Here is a 20046-nt window from a genome sequence, read left to right on the forward strand (position 1 = left end):
TGAAGAAAAGCTTTGATTTTTTTTGTCTCTCACAAACTGACATTCTCTATAAAAGGAAAAAAGTGATTCAAGCTTTTTGAAATAATAAGTAATTATGCTTCACAATATGAGAATATACTGAAAAATTGGACATATTGAGAGTTACTTAAATAGCTCACCTTTCTGGATGGTAGAATAACAGTCAGCACAAACACGGGCTTCTTTGTTTTCCAGATATTGAAGTTTACACTTTTGATAACAACAGGCAGCACAGAAAACCTAAAAGAGGGATCATAATGCTAATAAATAGCATAGTGGAAACAATACTATGCTTATTATGCAGCTTTTAAGAAAGTGGTCTCCAATACAGCATTTTCAGGTTATAATAATGTATATAAAAGAAAGAGGTAGAAGGAATTTAGAGGGTACAAAAACTATTCCAAAAATACATTGTACTATGTAAAAGATGTATATAAAACAAAATAATGAATTTTGAAAGCACAGATTTATGAAAAAAATCACAAATTAATTTCTGGTAGAATATAAATGTGACAACTGGGAAATATTTTAAAAATATTTTGACTAGCTGTGAAAGTACAAAACCATGTCAGATGAAGGACAATGTAGGATCAGCCACAAAATAGAAACACTAAGTATTTTTAATGGGGAGACATGGAGGAATATTAGAATTGATCTATTATAGTCACATGTAGCAAGATACAGCAAAAAGCTTGTCTTGAATAATAGTTATACAGATCAAATCATCACAGTGCTTTGAGGTAGCATAAGGTGAAACAACAAAAGAATGATAAAGCCAGTTACAAAGAAAATGCAGTACAGGTAGACAGTAAGGTGCAAGATCATAATGAGAGAGAATGCAAGGTCAAAGTCCATCTTATACTAAGGAACTTTTCATTAGTCTAAAATTCAGGAGGGTAGAAACCGTATTTGAGCCTAGTGTTAAGTGCTTTCAGATTTTCATATCTTCTGCCAGATGGAAGAGGGAAGAGACAGAATTTCCAGGGCGGGTGGGGTCTTTGATTATGTTTGGTACTTTACTGAGGCAGTGAGAAGAGTAGTCTATGGAGAGGCTGATTTCCCTCACGTACTGAGCTACTTCCACAAGTCTCTGCAGCTTCTTGCGACTATGTGCAGAGCTGTTGCAAAACCAAGCCACGATGCATCTGGATAAGACGCTCTCTGTGATGAATTGATAAAAATTGGTAGAGGTCAATGGGGAAATGCCGAATTTCTTTAGCCTTCTTATATACAGTGCCTATAAAAAGTATTCAACTACTCCCCCCCGTAAGTTTTCATGTTTTATTGTTTTACAACATTGAATCACGGTGGATTTAATTTGGCATTTTTGATACTGATCAACAGAAAAAGACTTCATGTCAAAGTGAAAACAGATCTCTACAAAGTTATCTAAATTAATTACAAATATAAAACACAAAATAATTGATTGTATAACTATTCACCCACTTTAATATGGCACACCAAATCATCACTGGTGTAGCCAATTGCTTTTAGTTAAATGGAGATCTGTTTTTGGAGACCTGTGTGCAGTCAAGGTGTTTCAACTGATTGTAGTAAAAATACAATCAATATCCTGGCAAAAACTAGCGCCATGAAGACAAAAGAACACTCCCAAGCAACTCCGCAAAAAGGTTATTGAAAAGCATAGGTCAGGAGATGGATATAAGAAAATTTCCAAGTCACTGAATATCTCTTGGAGTACAGTTAAGTTAATCATCAAGAAACAGAAAGAATATGGCACAACTGTAAATCAGCCTAGAGCAGGGGGTCCTCAAATACTGAGTGACCAAGTAAGAATGGGCCTCGTGAGGGAAGCTATGAAGAGACTATAACAACTCTGGGGGAGTTACAAGCTTCAGTGGCTGAGATGGGAGAGATTGCACATACAACAACTGTTGCCTGGGTGCTTCACCAGTTGCAGCTTTATGTGAGAGTGGTGAACAGAAAGCCACTGTTGAAAAAAACTCACATGAAATCTCAGCTAGAATTTGCCAGAAGGCTTGTGGGAGACTCTGAAGTCAGCTGGAAGGTTCTATGGTCTGATGAAACCAAAACTGAGCCTTTTAGCCATCAGACTAAATGCCATATTTGGCGTTAGCCAAACAGCATACATCAAAAACACGCCATCCCTACCATGAAGCATGGTGGTGGCTGCATCATGCTGTGGGGATGCTGCACTGCAGCAGGCCCAAGAAGGCTGATGGAGGTAGAGGGTAAAATTAATACAGCAAAATATGGGTAAATCCTGGAGGAAAATCTGATGCAGTCTGCAAGAGAACTATGATTTGGGAGAAGATTTGTTTTCCAGGAAGACAATGACCTCAAGCATAAAGCTAAAGCTACACAGGAATGGCTTAAAAACAACAAAGTTAACATCCTGGAGTGGCCAAATCAGAGTCCAGACCTCAATCCAGTTAAGAATTCATGGCTGGACCTGAAAAGGGCTGTTCGCTCATGATCTCCATGCAATCTGACAAAGCTCGAGCAGTCTTATAAAGGAGAATGGGGAAAAATTGCATTGTCCTGATGAGCAAAGCTGATACAGAGACCTATCCACACAGACACAAGGCTGTAATTGCTGCCAAAGGTGCATCTACCAAATACCGACCTGAAGGGGTGAATAATTACGCAATCAATTATTTTCTGTTTAATAATTGTAATAAATTTGGACCAATTTGTAGAAATTTCTTTTCACTTTGACCCAAGTCTTTTCTGTTGATCAGTGTAAAAAAAAGCCAAATTAAATCCACTGTGATTCAATGCTGTAAAACAATAAATTATTCACAAGACCTTGAGCCTCCATGAAAATCCAACATGCAGATGTGCTGGGTAATTAGGAAAGCAAGAATATTTTTGATTCTGTTGCCAAAGGATTTGAGTGCAAGAATAAAACAACACACTCAAAATGCTGGAGGAACTCAGCAGGCCAGGCAGCATCTATGGAAAAAAGTAGTCCAGACCCTTCTGCCGGTCTCTTTTTTGTGATTTGATGCAAAGTCCCTTCCAGGAATGCTGATCCTAAAGAAATTTAAATCTTCCCTTTGACAGGAGTTCAGTGAAACCTGCTCTCACTGCTCCCCCGGTGATCTCTGTGGCTCTCCGCTGTTCTGCTGAAGGGTCTCGGCCCAAAACATCCACTGTACTTTTATTCATAGATGCTACCTGGCCTGTTGAGTTCCTCCAGCACTTTGTATGTGTTGCTCATATTTCCAGCATCTGCAGATTTTCTCTTGTTCGTGACAAGAAGAAAGATGTCTTTCTACAATTATTGGCTATGTACAATTCTGGACCCCATAATAAAACAAAAAGATATACGTGCTGTACAGTTTTGTATCAAAAATTCACCAGACTGGTCCCAAGATGCAGATCTAATCTCCAGAATTTAGAAAAGTGGGTAACCTTGTTGAAATAGATCAGGCAAGGAGGATGTTTTCTCTCGACAAAAGTCTGGAACTAGAGTTCACAATATGAAAGTGAGGACCAACCACTTAGGGCTAAGGTGAAGATCCTTTGGAATTTTCCATCCTGCTCTCCCGAGACCCACATGGATCACTGACTGCATTGAAAACAGCTCTAGTTTTTAAACAAATCCACAGATAGACGTGTATAAGATAAAAGGCATATATCGAGTAGACAGCCAGCACCTTTTTCCCAGGGTGGAAATGGTTAATAGAAGGCCTAATTTTAAAGTGATTGGAAGCAAGTCTGATGTGTGTGGGGGGGGAGGGGTTATTGTCAGGTGTAGGTTTTTTCTTTACACAGAAAGTGAGTGGTAAGTGTGTAGAACACACTGCACCGGTGATGAGTAGTGGCAAATATTTTAAGGACACTTAACAGGCTCTCAGTTAGGCACATACATGAAGGGAAAATGGAGAGTTATGTGGGAGGGAAGGGTTAAGTTAATCCTGGATCAGGCTAAAAGGTCAGCATAACATCATGGGCCAAAGGCCTGTATTGTTACTGTTCTATATTCTAGTTTCTATTGGGGGACGGCAGGAGATGAGGCCTGATTGCGTTTAACGCTAGAATGAATAACTATTCCTACTTTGATTTCATATGTAAATTGTGACAATACTTACTCTTCCACACGCTCTGCAGTGATGTCGCCGCTTGGTGAAAGTAAACCTAACGTGGCAACGTGCACAGTTTGGAGCTTCACAATCTGGTATCCATTGTGGCTGGTTCCGTCCAAGTACAGCTGTTTCTTTGATAAACGGTTCAGCAGCACACGTACTTTCTTCTGCACTTACGCTATCATCGCATATGATGGAATCATATGACGGGCCAAATACTTGGGTCCCATCTTCTGTACCACTAAAGTTATATGCAGAGCTTGAAATGGATGCAGCTTGGTCTGATTCAGAAACAGTGCCTTTTGTATCAACATACATTTTACACTGATCTAAACTGCCACCAACAACCTCAACATTATCATTCATCCAGTTGTTTTGATCTTGTTTTGGTATAACTTTTGCTTGAGAGTTGAAGAGTTTGGGTCTAGCTCCTCCAAAATTAATTTGATTATTAAGGGTATCATTAACTACCTGATTGTTGTCAGTGGAGGACACTGGATGGCTGTCTTTGGTTCTGATTGGCTTATAAGTTACCTCAACCTGCATATCCTGTACAGGATGATGTACTGAAGCACTTTCCGTTGTAGGTGGAATGTTTTGTATATCTGCCATCAAAGACTCTTTGTCATGATCAACCAGTCCAAGAGTTCCTCTCTCCTGGGGATCAGGACTCAATTCAGCCACAATAGCTTCAGAAACATTCAGAAAATCATGTGTCATGGGCAGATCTGTTTGGCCTGCATGATGAGGTTCTGGAAAACCACTAGCCAAAGGACCTTCTTTCAAATTACAGTTTTCATTTTGCTCCATTAAGAATGCATCGAGCTCAGCATCACTCACCAAATCATCATCGATATTATATCCATCCTCATGGATGTCTTCAAACGAAATCTCAGCTGCAAACCCTTTATAAGTCAACACTGCTTCTGGGTCACTTGTATAATTCTGTATTTCTTCAGATGGTTTTCCCGCAGCTTCTGTGATAGCGTCCGACATTACCAAAGTTCTGTTCTGTTGATTCCACTCTATATTAGGGCAATTTTCATTCTTCTCATCAATATTCTCTTCACCTTCAGAACATATGTGTTCCTCTAAAGACTTATCACTATTATGCTCCAAGTTCTGGATGGCATTGTCCACAAGAGATATTTCTTCATTGCAGGTCTCAGAGTCCAACTCATCAGAGTTCATTACTAAGCACTTAGCCAAGTCACAGTCTACACTCATTTTACTCTCATTCTGAGGTGGCTTGTGCTCTGGATCTACTGAGTTTATCCTGGAATCTGCTCCAGATAACTGATTCAAAGAAGAATTAGCAGAGCTGACAGAACTACATGGGTGGTCAACCTTATTAACACGTTTTGTTGAGGAGGCACTGCACGTATATCTGACTTTTAAAGATTCCTTTTCAACTTCTAGTTCGGTTTCCACATCACCTAACTCACGCAATGCCACAGTTCTGACACTGTTCAAATCTGCACCCAGCGGCAACTTTACATTGTCACACGGCTCCTGTACTTTGCAATCATTGAATGTAACGGCATCTTCAGTTGCCAAACAGATTTCTTTGTTTTGCTGCGAAACAACAGAGAACTCTTCTCTTTGTTCACACTGGGACAATTTATCAAGATTGTCTTCTTCTTTCAGAGATTCGTCTTGTTTAAGCACATCAGAATTCTCAGGTTGGATTGAAGTTTCCTGGTTCCTTACTCCTCCATTAAAATGTCCTGAATTCTGTGGCTCATTTTCTGTAGCATTGTGAAAAGGAATGTCCAGCTCTAACAAGCTCAAGAGTCCAAAACTGCCTTCACCTGAACATTCAATTTTTCCAGCATGAACTGGTGGTGAAGGCTGGTTAAAATCAATCAGCAGGGAGCCACCGGCCTGGTCTTCAGTCGAATTAATTTCATCATCAACCTCGTGATCATTTGTTTCATGAGTCACACTTTCAGTGTCGCTAATTAAATCACAGACGGGTCTACTACCTCTACCATTATTAAGCTGTTCTGTACAATCAGACGTTCTATTATCAACAGTAGATAGTAAGTCCAGTCCTGTAAGGGTATTCTGAGATTGTCGTAAGGGTTCTTTAGCATCAACATTACTTGGCAACAGTGAATCAACCCCAACTGCAGCAGTCTGAGCATCGGCTTCAGGCAAGTCTGCGGAGTACTTTGAGTGACGAGATGGATAATCTGCGGATATGGTCCCTCCTCCAGGGGTCCTGCAAAAAGCGCTTTCATCTAAAGAGAACAAAATGTTTGATGTGAGAAACATGAGAAAATCTGCAGATGCTGGAAATCCAAGCAACACACCCAAGATTCTGGAGGAACTCAGGAGGCCAGGCAGCATAAATGGAAAAGAGTACAGTCGATATTTCATGCTGAGACCGTTCAGCAGGACTGGAGAAAAAAAGATGAGGAGTAGATTTAAAAGGTGGGGAAAGAAGAGGGAGAAACACAATGTGATAGGTGAAATTGGGAGGGGGAGGGGTGAAGTAAAGAGCTGGGAAGTTGATTGGTAAAGGGATACAGGGTTGGAGAAGGAGAAATCTAATAGGAGAGGCCAGAAGGCCTTGGAAGATGGAAAAGGGGAGAGCAGCACCAGAGGGAGGCAATGGGCAGACAAGGAGATAAGTCATAGTCATAATTTATCAATCCTGGGGGAGATTGGTTTTCGTTACTGTTGCACCATAAATAATAAATAGTAATAAAACCATAAATAAGTGAGAGGGGGAAAAGGCAATGGGGAATGGTGATGGAGAGGGCATTACCAGAAGTTCGAGAAATTGATGTTCATGCCATCAGGTTAGAAGCTACCCAGGCGGAATATAAGGTGTTGTTCCTCCAACCCGAGAGTGACCTCATTACAACAGTAGAGGGGGCCATGGATTGACATATCAGAATGGGAACGGGAAGTGGAATTAAAATGGGTGGCCACTGGGAGATCCCACTTCTTCTGGCGGAGGGAGATAGGTGCTCGGCAATCTACATCGAGTCTCACCAATATGCAGGAGGCTACACCGGGAGCACTGGATACAGTATATGACCCCAACAGGCTCACAGGTGCATGATATTAGATTCCAGATTCTATGAAATCCATTAATAACAACAGTATGGAATTTTACAGAACATGCATGGTGAATTGTGGCACAGCAGTACTGATATCATAATTAGGCACAACGTCACAGAAATAGCTGAACTGTCCAGGATAATAATTACTGAATTCAACTGGCAAATGCTAGAAGTACTTTTGTTTGAAGAAAAGACACTGCAGAATACACACTCTCCCAGTTTTCATCATGTGAAAATACATAAACAGGGAGCTATGGCGAATCCTTGATTTTTGTAGGGGATAGCAGCTCTCATGGATGGTGAAAGAAGTCTGAAGTTAGTCAGTTAGTTAAACCAAAAGCAATTCTGCTTGGTTTGACATGCTGACACTTACAAAATCATTCACCCGATGGCCATTGTCACCAGATGAAAGGACACAGGTGCTCAAAAGAAGACTTCTTAAAATTTTAAATAGCTTATTTATTTCACAGGCTCCCTAATACTAATCTGATCAACAAGGCACAAGTTTGATGGACCTGTGATTGAAGTACACCTCCACATAAGTTCTTTGCCCTTCACTGAAGCCAATCAAACCTTTGTATTAAGAGCAACACACACAAAAAATGCTGGTGAACGCAGCAGGCCAGGCAGCATCGATAGGAAGAGGTATAGTCGACATTTTGGGCCGAGACCCTTCGTCAGGACTAACTGAAAGAAGGGATAGTAAGAGATTTGAAAGTGGGAGGGGGAGGGGGAGATCCGAAATGATAGGAGAAGACAGGAGAGGGAGGGATGGAGCTAAGAGCTGGAAAGTTGATTGGCAAAAGAGATATGAGGCTGGAGAAGGGAGAGGATCATGGGACGGGAGGCCTAGGGAGAAAGAAAGGGGGAGGGGAGCCCAGAGGATGGGCAAGGAGTTATAGTGAGAGGGACAGAGGGAGAAAAAAAGATAGGGGAAAAAATATAAATATAAAAATATAAATACAAACAAACAAATAAATAAATAAGGGATGGGGTACGAAGGGGAGGTGGGGCATTGATGGAAGTTAGAGAAGTCAATGTTCATGCTACCCAGATGGAATATAAGGTGTTGTTCCTCCAAACTGAGTGTGGCTTCATCTCGATAGTAGAGGAGGTCCTGGATAGACATATCAGAATGGGAATGGCACATGCAATTAAAACGTGTGGCCACTGGGAGATCCTGCTTTCTCTGGCGGACAGAGCGCAGGTGTTCAGCGAAACAGTCTCCCAGCCTGCATCGGGAGCACCAGACGCAGTGTATCACACCAACCGACTCACAGGTGAATTGTTACCTCACCTGGAAGGACTGTCTGGGGCCCTGAATGGTGGTGACAGAGGAAGTGTAAGGGCATGTCTAGCACTTGTTCCGCTTACAAGGATAAGTGCTGGGAGGGAGATCGGTGGGAAGAGATGGGGGGGATGAATGGACAAGGAGTCGCGTAGGGAGCGATCCCTGCAGAAAGCAACAAGGTGGGGGGGGAGGGAAAGATGTGCTTAGTGATGAGATCCCGTTGGAGGTGGCGAAAGTTACAGAGAGTTGTATGTTGGACCTGGAGGCTGGTGGGGTTGTAGGTGAGGACAAGGGGAACCCTATTCCTAGTGGGGTGGCGGGAGAATGGGGTGAGAGCAGATGTGCGTGAAATGGGAGAGATGCGTTTGAGAGCAGAGTTGATGGTGGAGGAAGGGAAGCCCCTTTCTCTAGAAAAGCAGGACATCTCTTTCATCCTGGAATGAAAAGCCTCATTCTGAGAGCAGATGCGGCGGAGACAGAGGAATTGTGAGAAGGGAGTGGCATTTTTGCAAGAGACAGGGTGGGAAGAGGAATAGTCCAGGTAGCTGTGAGAGTCCGTAGGCTTATAGTAGACATCAGTAGATAAGCTGTCTCCAGAGATGGAGTCAGAAAGATCAAGAAAGGGGATGGAGGTATCGGAAATGGACCAGGTAAACTTGAGGGCAGTGTGAAAGATGGGGGTAAAGTTAATGAAGGCAACATGCTGAGCATGCATGCAGGAAGCAGCGCCAATGCAATCGTCGATATAGTGAAGGAAAAGTGGGGGACAGGTACCAGTATAGGCTTGGAACATGGACTGTTCAACAAAGCCAACAAAAAAGCAGGCATAGCTGGGACCCATACAGGTGCCAATGGCTACACCTTTAGTTTGGAGGAAGTGGGAGGAGCCAAAGGAGAAATTATTAAGAGTAAGGACTAATTCCACTGGACAAAGGAGAGAGGTGGTAGAGGGGAACTGGCTAGGTCTGGAATCCAAAAAGAAGCAGAGAGCTTTGAGACCTTCCTGGTGGGAGATGGAGGTATATAGGGACTGGACATCCATGATGAAAATAAAGTGGTGGGGGGCCAGGGAACTTAAAATCATCAAAAAAATTAAGAGCGTGAGAAGTCTCACGAACATAGGCGGGAAGATTAAGAGTATTAAGAGAGTGTTCAATAATACAAGATCTGTCCTCAAATGCTGTGCAGTTAAGAAAAAATAGCTAGGCTTACTATTAAAAATCAAATGTGGTGGTAGTAACAGCTTAACAAAGTAAAAGTTTTCATGTTACACTGTGCATGTGTGTGTACATTTTTTATATATATATACATTTTTTTATATATAGACACATGTACATATATATACAATGGCATGCAAAAGTTTGGGCACCCCCAGTCAAAATTTCTGTTACTGTGAATAGTTCAGTGAGTAGAAGATGAACTGATCTCCAAAAGTCATAAAGTTAAAGACGAAACATTCTTTTCAACATTTTAAGCAAGATTAGTGTATTATTTTTGTTTTGTACAATTTTAGAGTGAAAAAAAAGGAAAGGAAAGAAGCACCATGCAAAAGTTTGGGCACCCTAAGAGATTTGAGCTCTCAGATAACTTTTACCAAGGTTTCAGACCTTAATTAGCTTGTTAGGGCTATGGCTTGTTCACAGTCATCGTTAGGAAAGGCCAGGTGATGTAAATTTCAAAGCTTTATAAATACCCTGACTCCTCAAACCTTGTCCCAACAATCAGCAGCCATGGGCTCCTCTAAGCAGCTGCCTAGCACTCTGAAAATTAAAATAAATGATGCCCACAGAGCAGCAGAAGGCAATAAGAAGATAGCAAAGCGTTTTCAGGTAGCCGTTTCCTCAGTTCATAATGTAATTAAGGAATAGCAGTTAACAGAACGGTGGAAGTCAAGTTGAGGTCTGGAAGACCAAGAAATCTTTCAGAGAGAACTGCTTGTAGAATTGCTAGAAAGGCAAATCAAAACCCCTGTTTGACTGCAAAAGACCTTCAGGAAGATTTAGCAGACTCTGGAGTGGTGGTGCACTGTTCTACCGTGCAGCGACACCTGCACAAATATGACCTTCATGGAAGAGTCATCAGAAGAAAACCTTTCCTGCGTCCTCACCACAAAATTCAGCGTCAGAAGTTTGTAAAGGAACATCTAAACAAGCCTGATGCATTTTGGAAACAAGCTCTGTGGACTGATGAAGTGAAAATAGAACTTTTTGGCCACAATGAGCAAAGATATTTTTGGAGAAAAAAGGGTGCAGAATTTCATGAAAAGAACTCCTCTCCAACTGTTAAGCACGGGGGTGGATCAATCATGCTTTGGGCTTCTGTTGCAGCCAGTGGCACGAGGGACATTTCACTGGTGGAGGGAAGAATAAATTCAATAAAATACCAGCAAATTCTGGAAGCAAACATCACACCGCCTGTAAAAAAGCGGAAGATGAAAAGAGGATGGCTTCTACAACAGGATAATGATCCTAAACACACCTCAAAATCCACAATGGACTACCTCAAGTGGCACAAGCTGAAGGTTTTGCCATGGCCCTTACAGTCCCCCGACCTAAACATCATCCAAAATCTGTGGATAGACCTCAAAAGAACAGTGCATGCAAGACGGCCCAAGAATCTCACAGAAGCCTTTTGCAAGGAAGAATGGGCGAAAATCCCCCAAACAAGAATTGAAAGATTCAGCTGGCTACAGAAAGCATTTACAAGCTGTGATACTTGCCAAAGGGGGTGTTACTAAGTACTGACTATGCAGACAGCCCAAACTTTTGCTTCGAGCCCTTTTCCTTTTTTGTTATTTTGAAACTGTAAAAGATGGAAATAAAAAGTAATCTTGCTTAAAATATTAAAATGTGTCATCTTTAACTTCATGCCTTTTGGAAATCAGGTCATCTATTACTCGCTTAGCTATTCACAGTAACAGAAATTTTGACCGGGGTGCCCAAACTTTTGCGTGCGTGTGTGTGTGTGTGTGTACACACACAGTATACATAAATAATGGTATATTAAGCAACAAGCAAGCATAGTCTAGAATTGAACTGAATAAAGGGAAAAATTCCACTAGTGAACAAAATAACTTTAACTGACCTGGATTTTGCTCAAATTCATCCAGTAGCTTATCCAGGTCACAAACAGCTGATTTAAAGTAGCTGTCCATTTTGAGTACTTGTAAACAAAGCAACAAGCCTTCTGGACCTGGGAAAATTAAAGTAGACTCTGTATATAATTATATCAATTTCAGTGATGATTCAGGTAAAAAAGTTACCAAATATTTTATCCTCATTGTACTTACACCATTCTCTATATAGTTACGTACAAGCAATAGGGACATGTACAATTTACTGATATACTGTATTCCTTAATACCTAGTATGCATGCAGGAAGCAACTCAAATCCTTTAAAGAAATTAGACCATTTCATAGTAAAATCATTCCTACCAAAATATCTACAAGCAAACCATTAGAGGACCACAAGGGAAGAGGAAAGATACTCACAAGAACAGTCAATAATTGACTAATTCTTTGAATATAGCAGCAGACAACATTAATTAGTGTGAATGCTAAAGGACAATATTGAAGAAACTTAAAAAGCAAAAAGCTGGAATTTTAAAAATAATTACAACCGTAACTGAAAAATAACAGATATTTTATCCGCAACAGCTGGGGGCATGGACAACATTCTTTTCTCAAAGGTGAGACAAGGAGTGAACTGAGTATTAAAACGAGAAAAATGACAAACAGAGGAAGTCAAGAATGATGTATGAGGAGCATTTGACGGGTCTGGGCCTGAACTCGCTGGAGTTTAGAAGAATGGGGGGGGGGGGCTCGCATTGAAACCTACTGAATATTGAAAGCCCTAGATAGAGTGGATGTGGAGAGGTTGTTTTCTCTGATGGGGTAAGTATAGGACCAGAGGGCACAGCCTCAGAATAGAAGGATGTCTATTTAGAACAGATGCATACTTCAGGCAGAGGTTGATAAGACTCTTGATTGGTCAGGGCACAAAGGGATACGGGGAGAAGGCTGGAGATCAGGGCTAAGAGGAAAGTTGGATCAGCCATAGTGAAATGGCAGAGCAGACTTTATGGGCCAAATGGCCTAATTCTGCTCCTATATCTTATGGTATTCCTTCGTGCCCTGACCAATCAAGAACCTATCAACCTCTACCTTAAGTATACAGTTGTAAGAAGTTTGCGATCCCTGGTTTTCTGTATTAATTACTCATAAAATGTGGTCTGATCTTCATCTGAGTCACAATAGTAGACAAACATAATCTGCCTAAAGTAATAACACACAAACAATTGTACTTTTCATGTCTTTGTTTAATCAATCACAGTCAATAGTGTCTACCTCCACCCTAGCAGGGCATTCAATTCATTCACTACTTTGTGTAAAAAAACTTAATTCTGACATCCCCACTATACTTTCCTCCAATCACCTTAAAATAATGCCCCCTTGTATTAGCCAGGTCCACCCCGGGAAAGGTCTGTGGCTGTCCACTCTATCTATGCCTCTTATCATCTTGTACAAAGATTCAAGCCAAGTATTTTCTATTTTCTCAACAGATTATGATGATGTTTCAAACCTAGACTATTAGTTATGATATCCTGCCCAATACTTATCCCTCAACCAACAATGGAAAGAGTTCAATCATAACGACTATGCAGTTTGTGAGATCTTCACGTGTGCAAGTTAACAGCGTAACATTAATAGCTACATTTCACAAACACATCAATGGATTTGAAATGCTTTCAGACAAGCTAAATTGTGATTGTTTTCCCCTACACTTGCCAACAGAACAAACCATAAAGCAATGATGGTTTTTGTGTTCTTAATCCCTACCAATGATCAAGATTCTGGCCAATCAATAATAATTCCACCAAGTACTGCAGGTGTACTTAGCCCAGATATTTAAACAAAGAGAGTACCATGGAAAGGAGGGTTAACAGAATTTGACTTCAATATTCTTTTTCTTGGTGGGTCTCCATTTCTTATTTTTCTCCCAAGGGGTGAAGTTGTAATTCAGACTAATTAACAGATTCAAGCTTTTGACTAGACAATGTCCGCAGGGTGAAGACTTGAAGATAGTTACTACAGAGTGAACAGCACAACAACAAATTCTGCAAATCACCAAGACATTTCTCACAATCAGAAATAAATTAGTGGCTCCATGTTTCAGGTCAAGACACTCAATGAGGATGGAAGGTCAACTGCTTAATCCTCTCCATGGATGCTGCCTGACCTGCTGAGTTCTTCCAGCATTTTGTGTTGTGTTGCTCTGGATTTCCAGCATCTGTAGAATCTCATGTTTGAGTGGCTTCAATAGCCAAATTTGCCACATCTACACAAATTTATGGTTTAACTCTCAGCTGGGTAATATTGCCCAACTCTGGAGATTACATTCTGGAAAAATTTCAGAAACCAAAAGCAAGGTTGATTGGATAATTCTTTCAAAGTGCGCCAAAGTCCGATGGACTAAACAGCAACCTTCTACCCTCTGTAGCTGTTTGCCCATTGAAGTAAAGCAGATATCATGGCCAAAGCCTGGAGGTCCAGAGGCCTGTCTTGGAGTTGGAGGACTGTCCGCGTGTGGGGGAGAGGGAGAGTCAGATTGAGGAAAGATGGTTGTTTTATGGTGTTCTATGTTGTTCTGTCACGCACTGTTGGCATCATAAAATGTGTGGCAACACACTTGCGGGCTACTCCCAACACATCCTTAAATATTTTGGTTGTTAACACAAACAATTCACCTCACTGTATGTTACAAAGTACACGTGATAAGATATTAAAGAACATTCTCATACCTGGTCTCCAAGTGAAGTCTCTCAGCCCCAAGTTTCAACATCTGCCTTGAGACACGCTTGCATTATCACTGGAAATCTCAACTAAATAGCTGACAAGGTCTAGACCAAAATGTTGAAATAGTGGAATTCAATGGTGACTGTTGCCAAGTCTTCAAAAAACTGTATTAATCATCCGGATGAAAACTCTGACAGTCGGAGCTGCGAGCTCTAATTTCAGAATTCCTGAAGATACAAGAAGTTGGCATGGATTCATCAGGGGAACTGGTTATATTTTGGACGTCATTTAATACCGAAAACAATTGTGTAATGCTTTCTCCAACTGTCCATGGCAAACTCTGTACAGCATCTGGTGGATGAGGGGCAATCTCAGCTTCCAAAAATACTTGAGTACAAAACTCTCAGCTATCTACCTAGCGAGAGATTTTTTTTTTAAATTTTCAGAGATGCTAAGTCTTAGCAAGCGTGTTTTACTTATGTTCTAACTGCTCTCTCAGGGAGATGCAAAAGTTTCCCAAATAAGAATGGGGAAGAGGTGGTTATCCCTAATGTTCTAAAGAAATTGTCCAGTCATTAATTATATTAACGTTCCTGTCTGTAGGAACTTGCTCCATTTTCTATATTTCAAAAATGTACCACTGGCTGCAGAATATTTTGGAGTACCCCATCGACGGGGGTGGGAAGGGAAGGATTGGTGCAGATAGCACAGAGGATGGGAGACACTTATCTGGGTCACGGACGCGGGTATTGCCAAGGGGGCGGGACTACGCCGATAGAGGAAGGGGGCAGATTACCGGGGCTCCACTAAGACTTCTGCGGGAGTGACCGGGAGAAACAACCGTAGACTCCGACCTGATGTCGCAGCTCGGCCTATGGAGACGCGTATGACCCGGGGCCTGGCACAGAATTGCGTACCTAAGGCCGCAAACCTGCTGATTTTATTGTAGCCGCTGCTCACCGGGCGCGGAGAGGATCGGTAACCAGAAACTGATAAGTACCCCGCCGAGGCCCCGGTCCGAAGCTGGTCACCGAACGGAAGTCGAAACAGCCCCGCCGCCCGCACTCACCGAGCCCATGGCTGGACCACGCGCATGCGCGCTCGCAGCTGACCCCCCCCTCCCAGAGGGGGAGGGGCGGTAACTATGGAGATTGGGCCTGGGCTCGGAACCTGTTCGCTTTTCCCCGAATGCTCTCTGCAATTGTTTGATTAATTATGGTCACGTGTACCGAGGTACAGTAAAGAGCTTGTTTTGCATACTGTCCCTACTGATCACATCAATGCACTGAGGCAGGGCAAGGTGAAACGGGAAAAGAATTGCAATTGGTTTATTATTGTCCCACGTATCCAGGTACAGTGCAAAGCTCGTCTTGCTTACTGTTCACATAGATACTTTATAGTGCATTAATGTAGAACAAAGCAATAACAGAATTGGAAACTGTTTATTATTGTCACATGTGCCGACGTACAGTGTAAAACCTGTCTTGCCATACTGTTTATCTAGATCAAATCAGTACACGGTTATTAAACTGGAATAAAGTCAATAAGTACACATATGTCACCAAACCTTGAGATTCATTCTCTTGCAGGCATTTACTGGAAAACAAAGAAATACAATATAATCTATGGAAAACTATAAAACCAAGACTGACAAACAACCAATGTGCAGAATCAAAATCAGAGTTGAAATCAAGTTTAATATCACTGGAATATGTCCTGAAAATTGTTGTTTTGCGACAGACGGTGCAAATAGAAAAAGTTAAATAATACTAAGATCAACCAATAACCGAATTGGCACTGGGTTAGCATTGTAATATATACCAAGGTACAGTGCCAAATTTATCTTGCATACGGTTCAGACAGATCAGATCTCACTGAGCTAGAATAAGGTAAAACAATAACAATGCAGAATAAAGTGTAACAGTTACAGAGAAAGCGCAGTGCAGGTAAGCATTGAGCTGCAACATCATGACGAGGTGGATGTGAGATTAAGAGTCCAGTTTATCGGATTAGGGGACTATTCAAGAGTTTTACATCTGCGGGGGTAGGAACTACCCTTGACCCTGGTTTAACCCGCCCGGTTTAAACGGGCTCCAAACAGACAGGACACAACTTAACGCACGGACTTTGTATATAATAATGAAAAGGCAGTGCACGGTTTATTCTTGTAAACTTTTATTATATATAAAGCTTATTTTGATATAAAAATCAGTCAGACAGAACAGCAGCCCAGTCTGGAGGCAGCTTTGCATTGTCAGTCTGTCGGCTGTAAGGTTAAATCAAGACAGTCTCAGAGTGCTGGAAGTCTCAGCGGGTCAAGCAGCGACTGGTGGAGGATCAACTATCGACGCTTCCCACACAAACCCTGCTCGACACCCTAAACTCCTGCAGCACTGTGCGTTTCTCTAGATTCCAGTGCCGTACTGAATCCTCCGTGTCAGTAGACGACGGCGAGATCCCAGGGCGCGGGCCCCAACGGGAACGGAACAATCCTTCCCTTTAAAATAAGTTCGTCATTGTCACATGCTGTTTGTGTGACGACGGAGTCAGCTGTCTTAAACAATGTACTGGAGGAAATCAGCGGGTCATGCGGCGTCTGTGAGAAGAGAAATATTGTCAACATATATTACTGGAGGCTGAAGAGATAAAGGGTCATCATCTGTCTTGATGAAGGGTCCGAAATGTTGACTGTCCATTTCCCTCCGTAAATCTCCATCTCCATCTCCAAAGAGATGCTACCACCAAACATATCTTTACCCCTCCCCCCGCTTTCCGCAGGGATCCATCTCTCCGTGATTCCCTTGACTATTCATCCCTCCCCGTTAATCTCCCTCCCGGCATTTATCCCTGCATATCCATCTCCTCCCTCGCCTCCATTCAGAGTCTCAAACAGTCAGTATCTCACCTGCGAATCTGCCAGGGTTGACTATTGTGGCTGGTGCTCCCAATGCGGCCTCCTCCACATTGGTGAGGCCCTTCGTAAATTGGGGGACTGCTTCGTCGAGCACCTCCGCTCTATCCGTCAAAAGTGGAACTTCCTGGTGGCCAAACATTTTCATTCCGAGTCTATGGCCTTCTCTTGTGCCAGGATGAGGCCACCCTCAAGGTGGAGGCACAGCACCCTATATTCTGCCTGGTAGCCTCCAACCTGATGGCATGAATATCAATTTCTATATCCGGTTTAAAAAATCCCTCCCCCTCTCCTCCTCTAGTCCCCACTCTGGCCGCTTATCTCTTCTCACCTGCCTATCTCCTCCCGGTGGTGCCTCTCCTTGTTCCTTTTCTCCTGCGGTCCATCCTCCTCTCCTATCAGATTCCTTCTCCGAGCATTGATCATGTGGATAGCCGGAGGCTTTTCCCAGGGCTGAAGTGGCTAGCATGAGGGGCCATAGTTTTAAGGTGCTTAAAATAGGTACGGAGGGTTTTTCACACAGAGTGATGGGTGGTGGAAGCGGATACAATAGGGTCTTTTAAGAACCTCTTAGATAGGCACATGGAGCTTGGAAAAATAGTGGGCTGTGCGCCAGGGAAATTATAGGCGGTATCTAGAGTAGGTTACATGGTTGGCACAACTTTGTGGGCCGAAGGGCATATTATCTGTTCTATATTTCTATGTTCTCCATTCCTTTACCTATCCCCCCTCACCTGGCTTCACCTATCACCTTCTAGCTATCCTCCTTCTCCTCCCCCAACGTTTTTACTCTGGCCCTGCTTTCCAGTCCGGAAGAAGGGTCTTGTCCCAAAACGCTGACTGATTATTCATTTCCACAGACGCTGCCTGACCTGCTGAGTTCCTCCAGCATTTTGTGTGTTTTGGTTGGTCAAATATCACCAGAATATTAACCGAACACTTCAGTCACTTGCTAATTTTTATTTTATTTGTTCATAGACTGTGGGTGTTGCTGGAAAACACTGCATTTATTGGCCTTGAATTGAGCAGTTTGCTAGCTCACACCTCTCCAATTTCAAACAGAACCCCAGTGATGGGCCCAATAAACACATTCCTCCCTTTTTATCATTCTCAAGTGACCACCGTTCATAAACACGGTCGTTATAAATAAACCGCCTTATTTATCAGCAGGATTAGGCCACTGTACCCTGCAAGCCTTGTCTGCCATTTAATAAGATTGTATCCAATGATGGGGGAAGCCCAAAACTGGGGGGGGGGGGTGCAGATATAAGAGGGGAGAGATTTACAAGGATCCTGAGAGGTAAACTACACAGAGGGTAGTGAGGACCTGGAATGAGCTGCCAGAGCAAGTGGGTGAAGTGGGTACAATTGCACCATTTAAGAGGCATTTGGATAGGTACATAGAGTGGAGGGTCTCGCTGAGTAATGGGCCTAACACAGGCAACTGGGACTGGCAGGGAGGATGACTCAGTCAGCAAGGAATAACAAGGCAGAAGGGCGAGTTTCCATGTTGTGTTACTCTCTGGCTCTATGACTAGTTTGGCTCTAACCTCATGATACACTCCTTTCCAACAATTACCCACCGCTGTCTGCAAACAGATTTTCTCATTCTCCCAGTGACCACATGGGTTTCCTCCCACATTCCAAAGACCTACAGGTCAGTAAGGTGTGGACATGTTATTTTGATACCAGCGGCATGGCGATACTTGCGGGCTGTCCCCTGTACATTCTTGGACTATTTTGGTTGTTGATGTATGTTTCCATGTTTTGATGTACATGTGACAAATAAAGCTAATCTTTAATCTGTAAATTCCACCACATTTATTTAGCAATGCCTTCAAAATTTGGCTGAGGTTTTTTTTTATAAAATGCTGAAGAACGTATGTGCAGACATAATGTGAAGCTGACTGCCTTGCAGAGTTAACTATAGAACTGCCCTGAGCAGGAGTCAATGCCTTCAGCAAAAGTATGGAGGGTAATTTATTTTAAACTCCTGCACAAGAGGCGGCATTGCCCATGCTCACAAAACTGCCAGTGCAAGGATGACATTGCAAGGGACTGGAGAGGAAGGAATCTGACAGGAGAGAAGACTCGACTATAGGAGAAAGAGAAGGAAGAGGGGACCTGGGTGGAAGTGATCGGTAGGTGAGGTAAAAAGTCAGAATGGGGATGGGGGGGAGAGAATTTGTTTATCAGAAGGAGAAATAGATATTCCATAAGACTATAAGGCATAGGAGCAGAATTAAGCCATTTGGCCCATCGAGTCTGCCCCACCATTCAATCATGGCTGAGTTTTTTCCCCTCCTCAACCCCATTCTCTGGCTTTCTCCCCGTAACCTTTGATGCCGTGCCCAATCAAGAACAAATCAATCTCTGCCTTAATACACCCAGCGACCTGGCCTCCACAGCTGCCTGTGGTAACAAATTCCACAAATTCACCACCCTCTGGCTAAAGACATTTCTCCGCATCTCCGTTTTAAATGGACGCCCCTCTATCCTGACGCTGTCCTGGACTCCCCCACCATGGGAAGCATCCTTTCTACATCTGCTCTGTCTATGTCTTTCAACATTTGAAATGGCTCAGTGAGATCCCCCCCCATCCTCCTAAATTCCAGCAAGTCCAGACCCAGAGCCATCAAATGCTCCTCGTATGATAACCCTTTCATTCCCTGAATCATTCTTGTAAACCTCCGCTGGACCCTGTCTAATGCCAGCACATTTTTTTTTAGATCAGGAGCATGATATTCACATCACCAGGTTGGAGGCTACCCAGACGGAACGAGGATGCTTCTCCACGGCTCTGATTATTTTAGTTATTGTGGAACTGTTGTGGAGTGCTGGACTTTACCACTGATAGAACATTCACTCATGTGAATCCAACACC

The 20046-nt window shown here is 42.6% G+C and overlaps 1 protein-coding gene across 8 annotated transcripts in view; it reads right to left on the bottom strand.

Annotated features, from left to right (window-relative positions):
- The window catches only part of zfyve16 (zinc finger, FYVE domain containing 16), a 71131-nt gene extending 55747 nt beyond the window's left edge, over positions 1–15384 (bottom strand). For 2 of the 8 annotated variants that reach the window (XR_011889497.1, XM_072281292.1), the window contains exons 1-5: positions 15212–15384; positions 14257–14478; positions 11541–11648; positions 4098–6334; positions 159–258 (exon numbers count right to left, since the gene is read on the bottom strand). Coding sequence is in view for 7 of the 8 variants with exons in the window: in XM_072281292.1 (XP_072137393.1) it covers positions 159–258; positions 4098–6334; positions 11541–11610 (2407 nt within the window). In the remaining variant the exon portion in view is untranslated. Of the gene's footprint in view, positions 1–158; positions 259–4097; positions 6335–11540; positions 11649–14256; positions 14479–15047; positions 15069–15168 lie in introns of those variants that run through there. The other 6 variants (XM_072281295.1, XM_072281294.1, XM_072281293.1 and 3 more) reach the window with 6 other exon arrangements.
- Between the last annotated feature and the right edge of the window lie 4662 nt (positions 15385–20046).

Source organism: Mobula birostris, chromosome 17 (genome assembly GCF_030028105.1).
Source record: "Mobula birostris isolate sMobBir1 chromosome 17, sMobBir1.hap1, whole genome shotgun sequence".
In the NCBI taxonomy this organism is placed as follows: Eukaryota; Metazoa; Chordata; class Chondrichthyes; order Myliobatiformes; family Myliobatidae; genus Mobula; species Mobula birostris.